At 38.2% G+C, this 19,446-nt stretch overlaps 1 protein-coding gene across 3 annotated transcripts in view; it reads left to right on the plus strand.

The window, feature by feature from the left end:
- Positions 1–19,446, plus strand: part of LOC148643982 (retinoic acid receptor RXR-alpha-A) — a 134,792-nt gene that overhangs the window by 80,174 nt on the left and 35,172 nt on the right. For all 3 annotated transcript variants that reach the window (XM_088615495.1, XM_088615496.1, XM_088615497.1), the window contains exon 3: positions 8,541–8,815. In XM_088615495.1, coding sequence (XP_088471621.1) covers positions 8,541–8,815 — 275 coding nt within the window. The remainder of the gene's footprint in view (positions 1–8,540; positions 8,816–19,446) is intronic.

A 19,446-nucleotide genomic window follows, 5' to 3' on the forward strand; every position in this document is an offset into this window, starting at 1 on the left:
CTGCCTGCACACAGAATACCATGCGTACAACCCCTGAGCATTTTAAATTTAAGGGATGTTGAGTACCTGAGTCCACAGAGAAGGCAATTCAGTGTGCTATAGGCTATGGTAATGTGCCAGGGCACAGTCTATGCCAACAGGGATTAAGAGAGAAAAATAGGGCAGAAATGTTATGCAGCCAGGGTATGACTTAAACTTAATTTCTTACGGCACTGAATCGTTTAGGAATGTAGAGAAGGTGGGAAAAGCATTTGTTGCCCAGCATACATCTGGCAAACTAATGCAGATTGCACACAGGACTCACCTATTGTACTGCCACAACCAAGAACAGAAACTGTCATGTATTAAACCGTTTACAGCATTTCTAACATAGTTTAGAAAATCAGACACACATGGCTTTTCATTTGTTTTTTGTTTTTAAATTCTTGTGCCCTGCAGATAAACAAGCAGTCACACACTTCAGTTTGTGTCCTATGTTTCTTCAGTTTGTACCATGTGCTGTTTCTTTCTAGGGAAAGCCTGTAAGTGCAAATGCAGTGTAACTTTTTCACCATTTTTCCACAGCCTCAGCTAGCAGGTCTTTCACCTTCTCATTGTGCTATTCTTCTCAACAAGTGTGAAAGTTTATTATTCAATTACCTGAATAACAAACTTCAACAGTGGGTATGAAACTGTTTCTCTTTTGTGTATAAAGGAAGAGGAAGTCCCTAACACCTTTTCAAAGAAATGCCCTTTTATCTGAGAAATACACTGGTATTCATTAGAGTTAAAAATAAAATACCTTGACATTTAATCGGAATATTGTTTGTTGCAAAACCCAAATACACATGACTATATCAGTATTTGCTCATTTGTTTTCTTTGTTCATTTGTGAATATTTTTACATTTGTAGTTGCCAACTACTTTCTGCTGTGTACCCATCCAAATTCAGAATGACTACAATTCTGTACCACAGGGAAGCAAGGACCTCTGATGTCCTTTTGGGTGATGTCATCACTTCAGGAATCACTAGGGTAATGCAGCCTTAGTTAATAAGTGGACAAGTCAAGGCTCAGATCAGCGATTTTTGGAATATAGAACCTAGCCTGAAGAAAACACAACATTTTAAAACATCTTTTCTGTTTGACTGTTGATACTCTCTTCACAACTTTTTTTCATGGCTCACACTGAGAAATAGGATTACACATTCATCTAATTCCTTGATTCAGAATTGCAAAAAGAATTTGATTAAAGCAATAGATTCAAAGGTATCACATTAAATTGATGTTTATTTTTACACATTTGTGGCAGGTACTTATCTTTTTTATAAAACCTTTAAGTCAAAGTCTTTTTAATAAGCGATAACAAAAAATCCTTACTACACAAGGAATTTTAACTGTCCATAGTAACTCTTGAGCAAAACCATACTACTAAAAAAACAACACATCACATCTTACTACAAGTTCTCAGATTAAACTCAAGTGTGTGTCCATACCTGTACTTCTTAACTTAGGCCTTTGCTCTGTCAAGCAAGTAACACATAGATCAAAAGATACAGCTTGATCAGACCGACTTGAAACACAGCACAATGGAAACTAGTCTGTGTCTCATGATCAGGTACCAGTGCTGTGATATTTAGATGAAAGGGCTTTTCCATGGTGACCTGTGAAGACTGAAATACACTCTGCTCTCCTTGTAACTAAATGCTGTCTTGGTCTGGTAACTTACTCCTGCTGCAGCAGTGCACTACAAAGAGACTAATAAAGCATAGCTTTGTTTAAAGTTTGCAGTACATGTTTTTGTATTTTATTTTTTATACTGATGTTACTTGAGTACTGCAGGCAATTTGAGCCTTTGACCATGCAGACACCAGATTTTCAGAACGTTTTCTTTAATTCAGTGGCAATCTTGAAAGTGATAGCAATACTAAGCCAAGTTCTGATGAGGGGCAAGGCAATTGCTTTGTAGTGGTAAGCAGTTTTAGTAGGTTCTGTACCATGGCTCCAAAAGAAGTGAAAAAGACTGCATGAAACCTGTTTGAATGTTTAGCAGTATTGTTGTTTTGTTATTGTTGATGAACTAAAGTGTGCTGAGGGTGGGGCAGTCACACTGTGTGTGGCCTGTTAGTGACCTTCAAACCTGGTGTCGGTATTCAAAGAATTGCATTGATGATCTACACATTGTTTTAAAAAAAGTGAGCAGACTTCATGTATATAGAAAAACACTAGGATTCTATAGGGCAGGTAATTCTAGCTTTGCCACAGTATGGCAGGTACTTCAATTCAGGCCTTCAGTCTGTCACAGCACTTCACAGGTCTATTTCCCCCTATCTACGGTAGTAAGGAAACTTCCTGATCCCTTTAACTTGAGTGAGTTGCCTTTTTGGATTATTCCACAGTGTTGAATTCAGTGCTTATTTCAGGCCATGGTCTGATACAAAGACCAAAGGTCCCTTTCCCAAGTGCCCATATTCATGAACAACCTGTTGCATTGTCTGTACACATACAGGAAGACTAAATGTACCTAGTGGAAATGTGTCATGGACAACACCCTTTCTGATATTCCATTGTCATCTGTTTCATATTCTAGCTGTATAATTACATAAAGATCACTGTGTATCTGTAACTGTAAGAGCATATGGTTTTTACACAGTAAAGGAAAATCTTTTTAAAACAGCATTCTGCAAGACATTTTAACATACACATTAAAATCAAACAACTGCCATCATACAGAATGTGTCATTTTCCATGCCTTTTGTGTTTTTCCTCCACTTATTTTTGCTAAATGTGCAAAATATTAATAAGATCCATCTGTCTCTTGTTAGCTCATTTCATTGTTTTCTCTTCACTGGAATTATTTGAAAGAACATTATTTGTTCATTGCAGAGGACAGAAAAATTGCAGGATCTGCTATTTTTATTTTTCTCTGGTAATGTTCTTCCATAGAATATGGTGTCATTTAACCTGTGTCCATATGTAACTGGGTGTTCCAGAAGTAGCCTTGTTTTAATTGTCTGTGACAATGCTTTTGCCACATCGTCACCTAAAATTATAGATTTTTCATGCAAGTACTGAGCACACAGTTTCACACACTTACCTCTAACACACTTGGAAACACTTTGTCAATGTTGTTTTGCAAAACAGAGATGTTCATTTTGGCCAGTTTCTTTTAAAACTGTTATTCGGCCATAAGGAACATACAGTTTTTAGTAAGGCATCATTTGTAAAATCACTTTACCAGACTTTACTTGTGCAGCTGTTTTTTTTTACCATCCTCAACTGAAATGCTATTGTATTCAGTGAAAAACAACCAGTAGTGGTGATAAGAGATTATGATCCAAATTATTTTCACAATTTAATAAGCAGGTTTTAGGAAAACTGCATGAGCAGATCAGGCTGTAAAAACTGTTGACATTTCCTTTCATCGGTAATGCAGTGAGCACATTAGAGGGTAATGAGACAGATGTTTCAGGCAAAACATCCAAAAACAAAATTAGAAAAAATAGCACATTACACTAATTACAGTAGGAGTTCTTAATAGCTTTCCTTGGTTTAACAGATTGTTGTGTCTGTGGATAATGCCTGCCATTTTCTTTAAATGGAAAAAATGCTTTTGCCAGATGGTGGTTATGTAATCATTTATACTAATTAGTTGTTGTCCACTGTGCAGTTTCCCCTGATTTCCCTTTGGGGTCGCAGTACCCTTTAAACTCTTATCAATTTGGAATTTTAAGCTTCCAAAGGCAGGTGTTTTTTCAGGATTTAAAAAGGTCCCAACCATTGCAATGCCACCCAGTGTGCTCTTGCAGGCTCAGAAAGGTTGGCAAGGAAAGATAAAATAAAGCCTACTTGTTTCACTCCCCAGCTTTGGACACTGACTTCATGAACCAGTTCATAAAATGGCAGCCAAGGAAAATAACTTACAACAGTTATTGGATTTCTCTTCTCCTTTATTAGAATGTCGTCAATGAGATTTCAAAGGGTTTTAGAAATTCTTGATAGAAACGGTAAACAAAACCCCAGATGAACCTGGAATAGTTTATTTATGTGCTCATTTATGGTTTTCGGCACTATACAAGAACAAACGCTTTGAGACTGAAGAGGCTCAGGGAGGGGTATCTTTGTAGATTGAAATAAGTTCTTTAACAACACATGTCTTACTCACTCCTCTGGCAAGCCAGTGGAACTCTGTGGGTGGTCCTCACAGGTAGGGCTGGGGGCTACTGGCAGCACTTGGGGAAACTCATATTTGTGGCCAATCCCCATGCCCCACTGTGTGGTTAAATACAAAGTCTCAGTCATCCTTGCTGGCAGTCTTGTATTTTGTACAGTTTAACTGACATCGACTTCAGCAGGGATGCTTGAGGATGTACAGTATTCACAAAACAATTAGCTTTTTTTCAAATAATGTAATGTGAATACTTAAGCTCTCAACACATCTTCCTTCAGCAGTTGTTTGTTTTTTGTTTAGAGAAAATATCAATTAAGCTGGCCACAAAGATACATTTATCTTTTTTTGTATATCTTGGAACGAAAATCTGTTTGCAACCATATCATATCCATTTTGAAACCCTTCCCAGCTAGAAGTGAAGTAGATTATGTTCTGCTCTTAAATATTATAATCTTGACAGTGGTTTTTACCTGAGTATATGTCATTGTGTGTCTCATTGCAAACTTTGTTGTGTAACCAGTACTTGAAAATGTAGTACAACAATACATACCCATTTTAGTTAAGAAAATTACGTTATGTATTTCAAACCTCTGTTCCTGCATACAGAAATATATACAGTTTTGAAAAATAAATTGTGTATCATATTCCAAACATGAAATACAGCATCACTTTCCTTTGTTGGAGTATGAGAGATTTTATTTAGATGTTTATCATTTTTTAAACTGCAGGGACAAAGACTAAACACATATTGAAACCAAGAGGAAACCAATGTAAGGGTACAAAATGAACCTCCAAGAAAACAGAGAACATAAGGAACTATTTAGAATGGAATTTGCTTTATTAAGTTGTCATCATTCTAGGATACCATTCTAAATAAGAACTACAGGAGAGGCCTTATTTTCATCATGTTTTAACCTTTTATACTTCTTATATTTTTTTACACACACTGCAGAAAACCCAGAAGAGCCTGTGTAGTTCACAGAATTCACCCCCTGGAAAATGTGTGTAACTTTGGAGCCTACTAGGTCAGGACAAAACAGAAGAGAGGGCCTGGAAGTAATGCCTTATCTTAGGCCTGAGATCTCAGTGGCCATGTTCCTAACCTTTGTTGTAAATAAAATAATGTACTGCTCTTTTGGCTGCTCCAACACTGGCAGCACATAATCTTAATAAAGTGTGCCTTTAAAGCTGTTCTCCATTCTCTCATGTGTCTCAAGCTTGTTCAGCAGTCCCTCACAATGGTGCCGCATAACCAGCTGGTTCTCTCTCAAGGGGGATTATCAAGAGGTTTAGAAAAGAGCCCCATTCATTCTCCTGTAATCTTATTCTAACTGGGGCCAGCAGAGAAAAAGCTCACACAAACAGCTCTGTGGAAAGGGGATTGGCCACTGTTTATCAGTAATGAGGGATCAAAACTGGTCTTTTGGTAACAAGGCATTTCCTCAGGCTAAGGAAGTTAGTAGCCACTGTTGCTCTTTTATTAATCTAGTACATCGCAGGGCTCAAGTCTTTTCAACTCCTATGTGTCCAAGACAGAATTTACACATTTTCAGTTAATAAATTGATTTGCAGGTTCAGTAATTTAGGTTTGAGGCAAGTGGACTTGTTCCAATGTCTTTTTCAAAGTATTGTACCACATCTACTTGCCTCAGCTTGCATCATGGTAAAGACAGACTGCTTTCCAAACCATTAGATCCATAGCACAAAGCCAAGTTGGCTTTGTATGTGTAGTTCTACTTTTCTGAGCATTGCTTCTTTATTGTATTAAATTATTTTCCTGTCTTTTGTTGAAATTGGTTTGCGAACACCAAAGATCTGAAGGGTTTTCACCTCAACCCATAGATGGACAGCCCTGGATGCTGAAGGCTGTTTGGCTACTGAAAACTGTTTTCTTTGTGGTAGTGAGGTAAAAGGGTAAGACCTGTGATATTTGATCGGAAGAAATCCTTCCGTAGTGGAAGCTGTGTTTAAATAGTTTTTAAATATTTTTAAAATGTTATTAAGGAACCCCCTTCGAAGCATGTCAGCCCTTGTCTGAACACTTATTCTGAAAGACATTGGTATATGAAAAGTGCTCTGGTTCTTCCAGCTGAAAGCACTCCAGTCCTTTGGATTCTCAATGGCTGGCTTTTGTCAGATGTTGTCCCTGTGCTGTGTTTTCAGGAAATGTTCCTGAGGAGATCAGGATGCAGTGTAAGTGTTTAACTTGGGTTGGGCAAGAGCCATGCAACCATTTGCTTTGGAGGAGGGGTGTGTGGGGGGTGTAGATTTGCAATGGCCGTCCTTTGTCAGGGCTGTGTTTTTGGCAACTGTCTTGCTCTGGGTCTGGAGCATGCTGTGGATCCTGACAGTGACGTTAATAGAATAGGAACCAAGTACTTCTGGAAACAGGACATATTGTTATTGCAAACTGTCAGCTAATAGATGAATAAATCATTTTTATTTTGTTGTCAAAAGAAACAAAATAGCCTATACATGCTGTGAAACAAAGAAGAGCTTGGCCAATCCAATTTGTATTGTGTCTCTCAAGAGCTGGATTTCTGAGGATTCATGTTGAATTTCTTAATTGTAAATACAGACTAAACAGTTAACTGTTTGAAGTATAGCAGAACAGCTATACAGCTTAAGTTGTGCACAGAACTATGTTATATGGGTTAGCTCATTTTTTTGGTGCCTCTAGATTTGGACTCCTGTTAGATTAAATGTTACATTTATTGATGGTCCCTATATCTAATTTCATCTGCAAAGTTTTCTCCAACCTCAGTTTGGTACTATTGGACATGCTCACAGGCTGGTACCTTTAGAACAATGGTATTGTGACTGTCTGTCTGGTGTTTGATATATAAAAAGCATATATGTAAAGCAGCCATGGCACTTCATAGACAGTGTAAGAGAAAATGCCATGCCAAACCTCTTAGGCAGAAGGGGGAAGTATAACAGGGCATATAGAGCTACAGTGTTATCACTCTCCAAGCCTGTGGATGTTGTTTTTTTGGTGCAGTGGAGTTGACATTTGTTTTTGCTGTGTGACTCAGGCACTTGGAGGCATGTGGCAGTGATAGTAGTTTTTATGTTGGTATCTGACCACAAAAAGTATATGGATAGTCTCAATGCACATGGAAAGTGCAGTCAATAAACAACTGGGATATAAAACAAAACCTGACTGTAAAACCATAGCTTCAAAATTAAAAAAAAAGATTAAAATGATGTTCAGAGAAAGAGTGACTATTTGTGGTAATTACAGGGCCTTGATGCAAATATTTTACATTTGTCTGCCTCTGTTTATCTATAGATTAGTTTCTCTTTAATGTAATATTGCACTTTTGAGCCACAGAAAATGAATATATGAGTGTTGTTTGGGTGATTATACATCTTCTAAATCTGTCTGAAACAGGGTCATAATGAGTTAACCCATAGAACAAAATAAAAGACCATGAAGGGGAATAGTACTGCTTCATGCAGCATGAAGTTTTTCTTTAAATCTAGCTAGGTTGCATCATTAGTGAATATATGGCTCTGTCAGCAAGCTGAGACAGGCAGATTAACTCAATCTTCTACTGCCTTGTAGAGAATGATTATGACAGCTGGGCCTGATAACTGGAATCAAGTTCAAGGGAAAGAGAAAGGTAGCTGACTTGGTTGTACTGAATCAGCCTCTTTCTGATGACCTTGAAGTAGATCATACTGTCAAGCTCATATCATTACCCACGATGGGACCAAATCCATCCATCTAAGCACCTTATACAATACAGGGTCACAGGGGAGTCAGAGCGTTTCCTGGCAAACCTTGGGCATAAGGCAGGATACATCCTAGATGGGACACCAGTCCATCATAGGGCATACACAGACACAAAAACACACACACTGACACCAGGGTCAAATATCCCAGAAGCCATTAACCTACCCGTATGCTTTACGATTGTGGGAGAAAAACAGACCACTCATAGGATATCCACTCAAACACAGGGAGAACATACAAACACCATGCAGAAAGCACCACAGGATTTGAACCAAGGGCCCCAATGCTGCATTGCAGCAATGCTAACCACTGTGCCACTGTACAGCCCAGGACCCGTTTTACCAATTTTAGTGTTTTTTTTAATGCTCTGAGTATTTTGTAACAGGATTATTAATGGCATTTTCAAGAACCACATACCATGTATGAAAAACTGGCAGGGTTCAATTATATAGCAGCTGAAACTATAAGGGTGAAGTGGTTAATTTGCCATGTTCTGCTGCAGCACCAAGAATTTCATGAACATCTGTGCTTCAGGTTATGATGAAAAGGCCTGTGGCTACAACTGATTTGATTCTGCCCTCTAAATACTGATGTAACAGATTATTTTTTCTTCAAGCTAGAGTGAGTGATTAAAGTGTCCTTTCCTTTGCAGAGTCTCCTGCTCAAGTGAACTCCACCTCTCTGAGCTCTCCGAACTCTCACCGGGCAATGAACACGCCCACCCTCCATCCGTCCCTGATGGGCTCGGGGATCAGCCCATCATCGTTGGGTTCGTCAGGTCAGCTGCACTCTCCCATCAGCACTTTGAGCTCGCCTATGAATGGCCTGGGCTCCCCCTTTTCCGTCATCAGCTCCCCCATGGGCCCCCACTCCATGTCCGTCCCTTCCACCCCCGGCATGGGCTTCGGCCCCAGCGTCAGCCCCCAGGTCAGTCCTGCCATCTTGAAAATCACAAAATACCTTTTCAGTCTAATCTTTAACAAAGTCATGCTTCTGTACATAAGGGAAAGGACAACTGGGCTCCCCAGGACAAAACAAAAACATTATTTTCGTATTTTGTTTACATTTTGTCTCTTACTTTTTCATTTCTTCTTCATAACAGTCGTCATAAAACCATCGAGTAGGTAGCTGCATCAGCATGTGCAGGCTGCGAAAGAACAAGTAAAGGTTTATTCCATGCGGACGAGAATAGGAAAGAGACACTGCATTTCAGCTGTGGAGCCTTCTGCAGGTGTCTCCACAGCCGGAACAATGTGTCTCTTTTTTTTTTGCTTTCAGAATGGAATAAACCTTTATCTGTTCCTTTGCATTATAAAAACATAGCTTGCAAAGAATACATCAGTACTAACACTTTAACAAATTAACTTCAGAATTGTCGCTTTCTAATGAGAGTTACCTTGGCTTGCAGCGTTACAAAGAAACAACCAAATCTGCACTGAATATGTTTATAAATATGTATTTAAGTATGTTATATAAAAGAAGAAAATACCTGTTTCATCACAGATGATCTGCTGGCTAGTGGATTAAATCCCAATACTTCAATTAGATCTCTCTTTATTTGGTGAAAGGAACTTCAGCAAAAGGTGAAATGCTTGTTAGCAGTTTGATTCTTAAAGTTCCCCACTGATATCTTTCTATCTTTGTAACCTTATAATATTAAAGGAAAGATTGATGATATCTTCATAACATATCCAAGCTTAATACATTTTAAAGTTTAAAATGTTGAAGGCCTGCACTGGATCTAAGGGCATTGTGCATCTTTTACATATTTCCCATACAGCTACTGTAGGAAACAGTATTAAGTTGAAAAGTGGGATCTGTTATAACAGATGTATTTTAATTTAATTTTACAGGGAGCATATGATCCAAGAGCCCATTTTATAGGCATAATTTAATGGTTTGTTAATTCAGTTACAATAAATCTTTCTCTATATTATCCTGATTTATTGATTTCAATCACTAGGTTCTAAACATTTATCTCTTGTGAAAACATTGTGAGGCTTCTTTGAGTCTGTCTGGAATGGAGCTTAGCAATGTTGAGCATTAACTACTGTTGCGTTATAAAGACCAACTGCTTCTTGTTCCTTTGTGAGTAATAAAGTGCTTTTGCTATTTGCTCATAGTCTGTCTTTGCTGATTATCCAGAGAGAGAGACATTGAAGCAACAGTCCCTGTCTGATAGTTTTTACCATCTGTCCTCGGTCTAGCAGGGAACACAGCCCAGCAAAATAGTACTATGAACTAAAACACAGAAGATATGTGAATTCTAACAATTTCATAGCCCATTAACAGTTGCTGCTGCTGTTCCTACTTAATTTTTTGTCTCCAAACAAACTTGCTGCCATCTTGTAATATGTTTCTAGTGGGACACCAGAAACAATGTAGTATTAAAGTACTTGGCTTGTTCTAGAAAGGCACATCAGAGCTTGTGTGTTTAGTCTCTTGCAGGGATTCAATCTGAAATAAAAACCCAGCCTGTGTAATCGCAGGTGAGTTGTTATAGAGAACATCATCATTCCCTTTATGCTGCACCGGGAAACAAACCAAAAACAAAAATATGAGAAAGCTTACAGTATTGCTTCATTTCTTTTAATTCTGTTGTTTCCACACGCTGCTTTACATATATGCCTATCAATGCTGATATACAGAACTCTATTGTACTACTAAGGCAGCATGATTGCAACATACACATTCATACTTTTGTAATAAGCACATGTACCACCTTCCAATAAAATAGAGCCAAGCTCACAAAAAATACTCCCAAGTAAATTCAGAGCAACAGAGAAAAGGTTGCTAGTCTCCTGAAACTAGACAGGCACTGCAACACAGGAAGAGTGGAGGAATGCTGTGGCCTTCTCCACGACACTCAGGGTCCCGGGACAGCGTGGGTTAATGAAGCTCTTAGCCCCCAGTCACGAGGTGAAGTGCCTCTGATGGAAGGTGATTTGAGTCAGACGGCAGATGCCACTTGCAGTTAATGCTCGGCTCACTGGTTTTTTTCAAACCCAGCTGGGCGGAAGGAGGCTGTGGCTTACACCCTGCGTCTTTAAGCCAGGGGATCCGGACCAACATCCTGCTGCTGCACAGGGCCCAGTCCATGCTGTGCTCACTTGGTACCCAAGTCCCTGTCTTTTTACAGAGAGATTTTCCTGTGTTTTTTACTTGCACAATTTTAAATGAAAACAAACGCACTACTTATTTTTCATATTTTTATACTGTAGGGTAAAAGCTTTTGATATTGCAGAGCACCAGTTATAGATAGATAGATACTTTATTGATCCCGTGAGGGAAATTGCAGTGCAACAGCAGCTTTACACAGACAACACAGCCACAGTGTAACGAATGATACAATAATAATAATAGTACAATACATACAATACAATCAGTACAGTGAGGGGTGCACTAAAAGAGTTACTCACAGTCTGGACACACAAAGAACAAACTAGAACAGAACAGTACACAGATAAATCGTATCACACATATGAATATAAATATAGATGTAAATATAGATATAGATATAAATATAAATGTATTGCACGGATCCCTGGCATATATTGCACAAAAAACGGTTGTAAACGGGAAAAGAAAGAGAACAGATGTAGCAGTAGATGTGTAGATGCGTTCAGTCCAGAAACAGATCACTGTCAATGTTGCCTCTGCCCAGACGCAAGGTGGATGCGTTGTACAGTCTTAAGGCAGAAGGCAAGAATGACCTCCTGTAGCGCTCCCTGTCGCACCGTGGATGAATCAGTCTATTGCTGAACGTGCTCTTCATTTCTACAAGCCTGTCATAGAGGGGATGGGAGATGTTGTCCATGATGGCCTCTAGTTTGGACACCATTCTCCTCTCAGCCACTACCTCCAAGGAGTCCAGGTCAGACCCAGTGACAGAAATGGCTCTCCTGATGAGCTTGTTCAGCCTTTTAGAATCCACTGCTCTAATCCCAGGGCCCCAGCATACCACTGCGTAGAAAATGGCGCTCGCTACCACCAACTGATAGAATATATGTAGCATCTTACTACTTACATTGAAGGACCTGAGCCTCCTCAAGAAGTAAACTCGGCTCTGTCCCTTCTTATAGATGGCCTCGATGTTCTTAGACCATTCCAGTCTATCGTCGATGTGCACTCCCAGGTACTAAGGGAGTCCACCATCTCCACGCCACTCCCATGGATGTAGACAGGAGTAGGTTTGACCTTTTTCCTCCTGAAATATACCACCAGTTCATTTGTCTTTGTTACATCCAGTTCCAAGTGGTTCTCCCCACACCACTCCACAAAGCTGCTGACCAGTCCTCTGTACTCCTCCTCCTGCCCACCCTTGATACTTCCCACAATTGCAGAGTCATCTGAGAACTTCTGCAGGTGGCATGACTTTGAGTGGTATTTAAAGTCCGAAGTATAGAGGGTGAAGAGGAATGAAGAAAGAACTGTCCCCTGAGGAGCCCCTGTGTTACTTACTATCTGTTCAGACACACAGTTCTGAAGTCTCACAGACTGTGGTCTGCCTGTCAGGTAGTCAGTGATCCACGAGGTCATGGAGGCATCGACTTGCATCTCCTCCAGCTTCCTCCTTAGAAGTAAGGGCTGTATGGTATTGAAGGCACTGGAGAAGTCGAAAAACATGATCCTTACAGTGTTGCCAGCCCTGTCCAGGTGTGAGTAGGCCCTTTGCAGCATGTAGATGATCGCATCCTCTACACCAATACTGGGCTGAGCACTGAGCACTGAGCACTTATGTTTAGTGCTCTTTAATTTTCAGTATAATACATATGAAGCTAAGTGCAGTGCTGCGGAGTAGGATGGCATTAGTTTTAAGAATAAATAAAAAAACACGTCTTAGAAGGTATATAATAAATTTATTTTCTAACATCAGTGGTTAAAGACATCTTATCCACACCTGTTGTTCAGAAATAGAACTGCCTTATACTTGTGGATCCAGGCAGAATTCTGTGATAATGTTTGCTGCTTTCTCGAGTAGTGCTTCGGATTTCTGATATTCCTGCACTTGTACAGTCATAGCACTGGAATCACAGGAGGCACTGTGCGTAATGCAAAATTTCAAACCAAAATACTAATGTGCTGTAGCATATATTAATTGATACAGCAAAAGCACAACTTCACTTGAATACAGTAACTCTGCATCTAATAGATCATCTCAAATTACACATACAATAAAGATGACCAGACCTCTGTCTAAACAGGACTATTCTTACTTGGTCTGAAGTCTGGTGTGTTACTCTTTTTTCATAGCCTGTCCTGGAGAATATACATTATAAGCATATTGTATATAATGAATGTATTTAAGGATTTGTGTTATAATGTTTTTTTAACATTTTAACCTGGTTTCAGGTGAAAATAATGCCTTTGTCTTAAAGGACCACACATGAAGAACCTTTCCTAGCTATTTCATTTTCTACCAGCATCGTTTGTTTTTTCTTAGGCATGTCATTTCCTTGATTATTCATCTCTTTTTCTGGAATAGACCCTAAAATCACATACTGATATTCAGTGCAACCCACTGCCAGGATAGCATTGATTTACTCACAAATTTGTCTGGTCATTTCATATATTTGCACTCCCTGATGGCTAATCGTAAGCCCCTTAAATAGTACTGTCATCCTGTCTGAAATTGTAATGACAGCTGTAAAAGATTATTGAAGGATGAAACTAATTTTAAACTTCATATGATAGTTAAAGACACTGTCTGGTTTGGTTTAGGTGAACAGAACTTCTTAAGAAACAAATGTGGGCCAAATACAGAACTGTTTTGTTTGCAAAATATTTTAGGTGCTAAAGGATTTAAACCTTGTCATTTAAGCTTGTGAAGGTTGGGCCTGGTTAGTACTAGGATGGAGGTGGCAGCTGAAAGTGGTGTTGTTAGACAAGCAGATTGCAGTTTTCCCTTAAAATTTTAATTTCCAAAATGTTCACAGTATGATAACCAGGTTCACTGTGCAGACTGCTTGGACATTTATGATCCTATGGCACTGTTCCATAAAAAGGGTATTAAGGCTGGTATCCTGGCTATTTCGCAGTCTGACTTTGAATAGAACCTGCTTGCCCGAAGGTTCCCCTTCATTCATTGGTGAAGCCATTTCTCAGTTCTACCTGATCTGCTGTGTAGTAGGGCTGCTGGCATGTAATGGCTGTTGTGCTGATGCTCCAAAGGTATGTGAAGGTCTCCTCCTATATATATGTAATGTGTGCTTTAGAAACTCTTTGAGATGAAGAGCACTATATAAAAGCAATTATTATTCTTAATACCGTACAAGTATAATATATAATTTAAGTACTATATAATTTTTTTCTAGGGCTGTCTGGGTTCCTTTTGATGTAATTAATTTATAAATCTAAGATGTGGCTATGCCAATTATAAATTATTATAAATGACTGGTAAATAATGAAAGTATTATATTTTTAAAGTCATTTGATTGGTTGGGTGCAGTTGTACAAAATGAGATTTAATGTGCTTGATTGTACATTTTGGTAAAACAGTGACTGATAAACACCACTATATACTGTTTACTTTAACATTTCCTTTTAATATAACAGCTGTAATCTTATTGAAGAATGCATTGTGAGAGCCCATGAGAGGCAAACTGCAGGTTCAGTACTTGCAGCAGAAATCTAAATCGTAACACGTTTTAGTGTGTGTAATGTAGTTTGTTCTTATTTTGTGCCGAACTGGAAGAGTCCAGGCTCTTTATACACTTAATTATTGTTTAAAAAATGATTTACAAATTATATTTGTTGAATTTGTTAAAGATTAAGCAATGAAGTCATCATAAATGTAGGATCTTCATAGGAGAATCTCATAGATTCCTTTCATCTGCCCCTTTTTATTACTTTGTTATTTCATTATATAATTTTATTCTGATAAACTTGTGGAATTAAATCAGGGTGGAAATAACATGCGGAATTCAATCTAGCTATTTAGCCACAATACACAATAAAATGTGAACAATAAGCTCACAATACACAATAAGCCTCAAAACTGTTCTGTTTCTTATTAGGCAGCCTTGTTGGGGCAGTTGTGTTTCACTTGCTTGAGCAGGTGTGTTTCTTTGATCTTCATGAGTTTTTTAACACTGATTATGATTATATATTTCCCAATGTGCTTTTTAAATGCTTTAGTGTCCTGTAGAGCATTATTATTTTACTACAAAGAATTCTGCTTTCCCAACCTGCGGATCTGTTTTTAATAACAATCAAAAACTTCATCAAAGTACTAGGGTATAGGTAAAACAGTGCAGCTACAAAAGGAAATAAGTGGCAATAAAATACAGTTTAAGTTGGTGAGGAAATAAGGCTCTTGTTTTTTCAGTGTGCTCTTTCTCTTTTCATCAGTGTTGTTTTTGACTAAATCGGGCAACTATGGCTTTTAAACAGAAGAGTATGCCTTTTGGGTTTTAATTGTCATTCTGCAAAATTTGTACTTAACAGCAGTTAGTGCTCCCATTTGACTCATTATCCTCTGCAGGCAACTTGAACTACTGACCCTTCATGGGGTTACCTGTGAACTCATTATGCCACATGGTTCTGCCTCCATTTATTATGAAACTCAAATGAGCTTAGCAGGTTGCTTTGAGGAAAATCTGCACTGCCATTGTTGAAATGTGTTCTATGTCAAGAGCAAATCATAAACTGCCAGAAGAGTCTCCAGTATGTACTTGAATTGTCAAGGAAAATAATTACTGCACTTTTTACTCAAAACTGTAAAATTAATAAAGCTCTCAATCCAGAACTAAAATGTATTTTGTCTTTAAAAGAACCTTTCGAAAAACATCACAGACACATTTCATTGGTGAAATCTGTTTTCTTTTTCATTTAATTGCAATGGGGAAAGGGACCAAGTGAAATGATAATTCTTCCTGTTTAGGTTGTAAAAAGACAGAAATGGTGTTTCAATGCCTTACTGAACATTTTCCAGCTCTCTGGGCCGAGGAGGAAAGAAGAGAGTTAGGGAACTCTAGCAGTTTGAAACAAGCTTAATTAAGAAAGCCTGGTGGTTTTGTTTATTCATGTTCCGATGTGATCTATGATGTGCAGGGTAAAAGGAACAGAAAAGACAGACTGATCGTATTTCAAAGATATATTTGTACTTTTTCACTTTCAGCTGTGGTTGTTAACCCACAAACCTCAAATAACTTTGCACATGATGTATATTCAGAGCCCCTCAGTGCTCTTCTCCCATTTGCTCATTTCCTCCACTTGTTGCCTGGACGTTATTAGCAGTTCTTTACAAATGGAATTTCATGTCGGTCCATTTAAATGAAATTTGACATCAGTTAATGTACAGTACATCTATATTTCCAAATAAATAATAGTACTTAAATTCAGAAGACAAAAAACAGAAATATGTGTTCATCATTTTTCTACTTCAGTGTCAATCAAGCATACCTATGGATACAAGCCCATTGTCAGCTTTAATGACATTATTTGGAAGCCTTAGAAGAATACATGTAGACCTTTAGTATGCTTCTCTTTATGCTGTGGGTAACAGATTATGCAAAGAATACCAAGTGATAACCGGTAAGCTCAGGAAGGGAGTCTTTGGTGAAGGGAGAATAGAAAAGAATTTTGAATGACGCTGGAATATAGCCTGCTAGATATTAGAAGATGTGAGGAGAGCTGAGATAGTGCATGAGGTGGCTAAGGAGCAAGCAGGTGGCAAAGAGGTACTACTGTATATATGCCCTGACTAATTAGAGCAAATGGTTTCATCTTCATGTCTGGGATAATTCTAGATTCTGTTTGCCTAATGTAATAAGTGATTGCATTTATGACTTTGTGTTTGTTTGAGAAACACAGAGATACCAATGCTTAGAAGCACCTACTGGCAGGTTCTGGCAGACCCACAGCATATTCTTACTGTATCCGCCTTGAGCCATATGCTGATATCCAATATGTAGATTACAGTAAAATAACAGACTAATAGACTTTTTAGAGCAGAAAGTCTGCTTTCTGCCAGAGCTAATATCTTTTGTTTTAACTGCACAGGTTTTAAATGAGACGTCTAATTTGTAGCATCAATCAGTCTGAACAGAGGAGCTGCAGCCCTACAGATGCTGTATCAACTGCATGGTCAAGGAACAAAACAGCATGCTCTTCTCATTATGTTCACACAAAAAAAGGGAAAGAATGCATCGTTTGAGAATTTGAGCTTTCTCAAATCAGCAAGAGATATGCCTTTTACAGTTGCATCCATATTTAATACACTGATTTTCTTGTTTAAGTTATTTTGGGACCTGTATCCTTCAATGCAAAAGCTTTTTTTCATTTCCATTTCTATATACAATTGTAGTAATTTACTTCAAACCACTTAAGCAGCCTTTAAGATGCCACGGATAGTGGTTAGTAAAATTTTTATGTTTTATTGCATTGAAGAAGGAAGTTAAAGAAGCACTAGTTTATTACTTGCAGTAACTAGGTTACTCATGTAATTTTTATATTCAATGTGCAAGATATGGAAATTATGTATACATTCCATAAAAGATTCAAAGGCAGTTAATCCTAGGCCTCATATTGCTTTAATCTACCCATCTTGTACTTGAGAAGTGTCTGAGTCTAGGTAATTAGGTAGCTTTTAATTTTATTTTTCCGATTAAGTATATTTGGATCATGAAAAATTTGATTCCACCACCAGCTAGTCGAGTGGACATTTTTAAAAAATGTCGGATATCAGTTATATTTATCTATACACTTAGCACATACACAGACTAGGTTAAGTAGGCATTGCTTGCCCTGCATAAATAAACAATTTAAATATACAGTAATATCCTACCATACATTGATTATCCATTATTAATTTACAAAAACATTGCTGTAATCCCAAGGTCAGTTTTCTGCTACCCAAATCCATTGAAGGAACTGAAATTTACACTAGGAGCAGTCTTTGCTCTTCTCTATTGTCTTTTAACTGAAATTTAACTTAGCCAAACCTTTGTATGTTTTAATTATTTTTATTAGAAATGTCTGTTCTGGCATTTCATCCACTGTGTGTCACTGTTAAGTACATGCATATATCATAATCAAGCAAGCGAGAGTCTTCCACAAGCTTCTATTTTCAGTTATCCTATTATTACACTGTGTATATCCCCATTACCAAATAACTTCACTGAGTATGATAGTATCAAAAGTTGTAATATACTTGCAGAAAATGTTACTTTCACTTTGTCAGCTGTTCTTTTGTCATTTCTTAACTGTAAAATCACCAAGTGTGGCAGCATGTGCTTGTGATTTTGTACATGGAAAGGTCTCTGGTTTAATTCTTGCAGCAGCAATGCCGTAGCTTGTCAAAGGTGAGACACAGCACATACTGGAAATGTTGTTGGCTAAAACAGTGCATCATGAAGTTCATGAAGCATGAGCTCCAAAAATTAGCAAAAGGAATGGCACAAACAGTGTACTTGAAGTGGCCTGTCCGCTGGCTTGTAAGCCAGTGAACGCTTATGTAAAGTTTGCCTTCAGCTTGTACTACTTTATCACACGCTGCTCAATTGCATCACCACCATTTGAAGCAAGAACGAGGGAAAGCCCTAGAACAATGGAATAAGAGGCAAGGGGACTGACTTACACCAGCTGCCTGGAAGAGACCAGGCGCTTGTTTTTTTTTTTCCACTTAAAGGGGAGAGCTGCTGTCTAGCCACACATATGTCAAGGCTTAGAGTTAATAATGATCCAAACCACTCTGTGTGGGGGAGAGGAGATGGACCGCCATCTGTTGCATTGCTCTGAACTTCCTGAGCAGGTATCAGAAGGGGGTTTGGACAGTCTACTCTGCACATTGTTCCACTTTCCTGTTACACCAGAACTATTAGACACACAAGAGAGAAGTCCATAGAATCTGTGATTCTGGAGGACAGGCACAGTTCTGGACCTTTATTGTGAGTCATCATGTTTTTGCAAGGTCTTCCATGCTGGTCTTGAGGGATCTTCTTCAGTGTAGGAACTCAGGTCAGTGCTGTTTCCTCCTTGACTTCTTGAGGGAAAGTGTTTTAGGTCGACTCTGATTAGTAATTTCAAATCAACCGTGTTATCCTTATGGCTTTCATGGCTTTAGAGCCCATCTAAGCTATGGAACTATGGAAACCATAGTTCACATGAATTACACAGAACCACAGCATGGCATACATTGAAGAGTAGAACATTTCCTGGTGGGATTGATAGTTGATACCAAATTCAGAATTGTTGCCCACTGTTTTCATTCACGCGTAACATTAAAAACAGATGTCACTAACAAAATGAATAATACTTTAAAACTACAGAGAATAAAAATGAAATAATAGTGTATTTTCTAAAATAATATAATTCTAAAGTTTTTTGCTTCAATTTTTTAAAATAAATTATAAAACCATTTTGTGGCTTCCCTTTTAAATTCATGGAAAGCTGTTTTACAAACACTAAAAATAATGTGAAACTGGTATAGAGCATTATAATGTCACATTTGCTCAAGTTGTCAGAGAGTACGTTTGTCCCAACAGACAAGCTTTATAGAAGCTTGATATAGGCAAAGTCATGTCTTTGAAACAGCATCAAGCTTATGTAAAAGCAAT

Source organism: Lepisosteus platostomus, chromosome 21 (assembly GCF_059453375.1).
Source record: "Lepisosteus platostomus isolate fLepPlt1 chromosome 21, fLepPlt1.hap1, whole genome shotgun sequence".
NCBI classification, from domain to species: domain Eukaryota; kingdom Metazoa; phylum Chordata; class Actinopteri; order Semionotiformes; family Lepisosteidae; genus Lepisosteus; species Lepisosteus platostomus.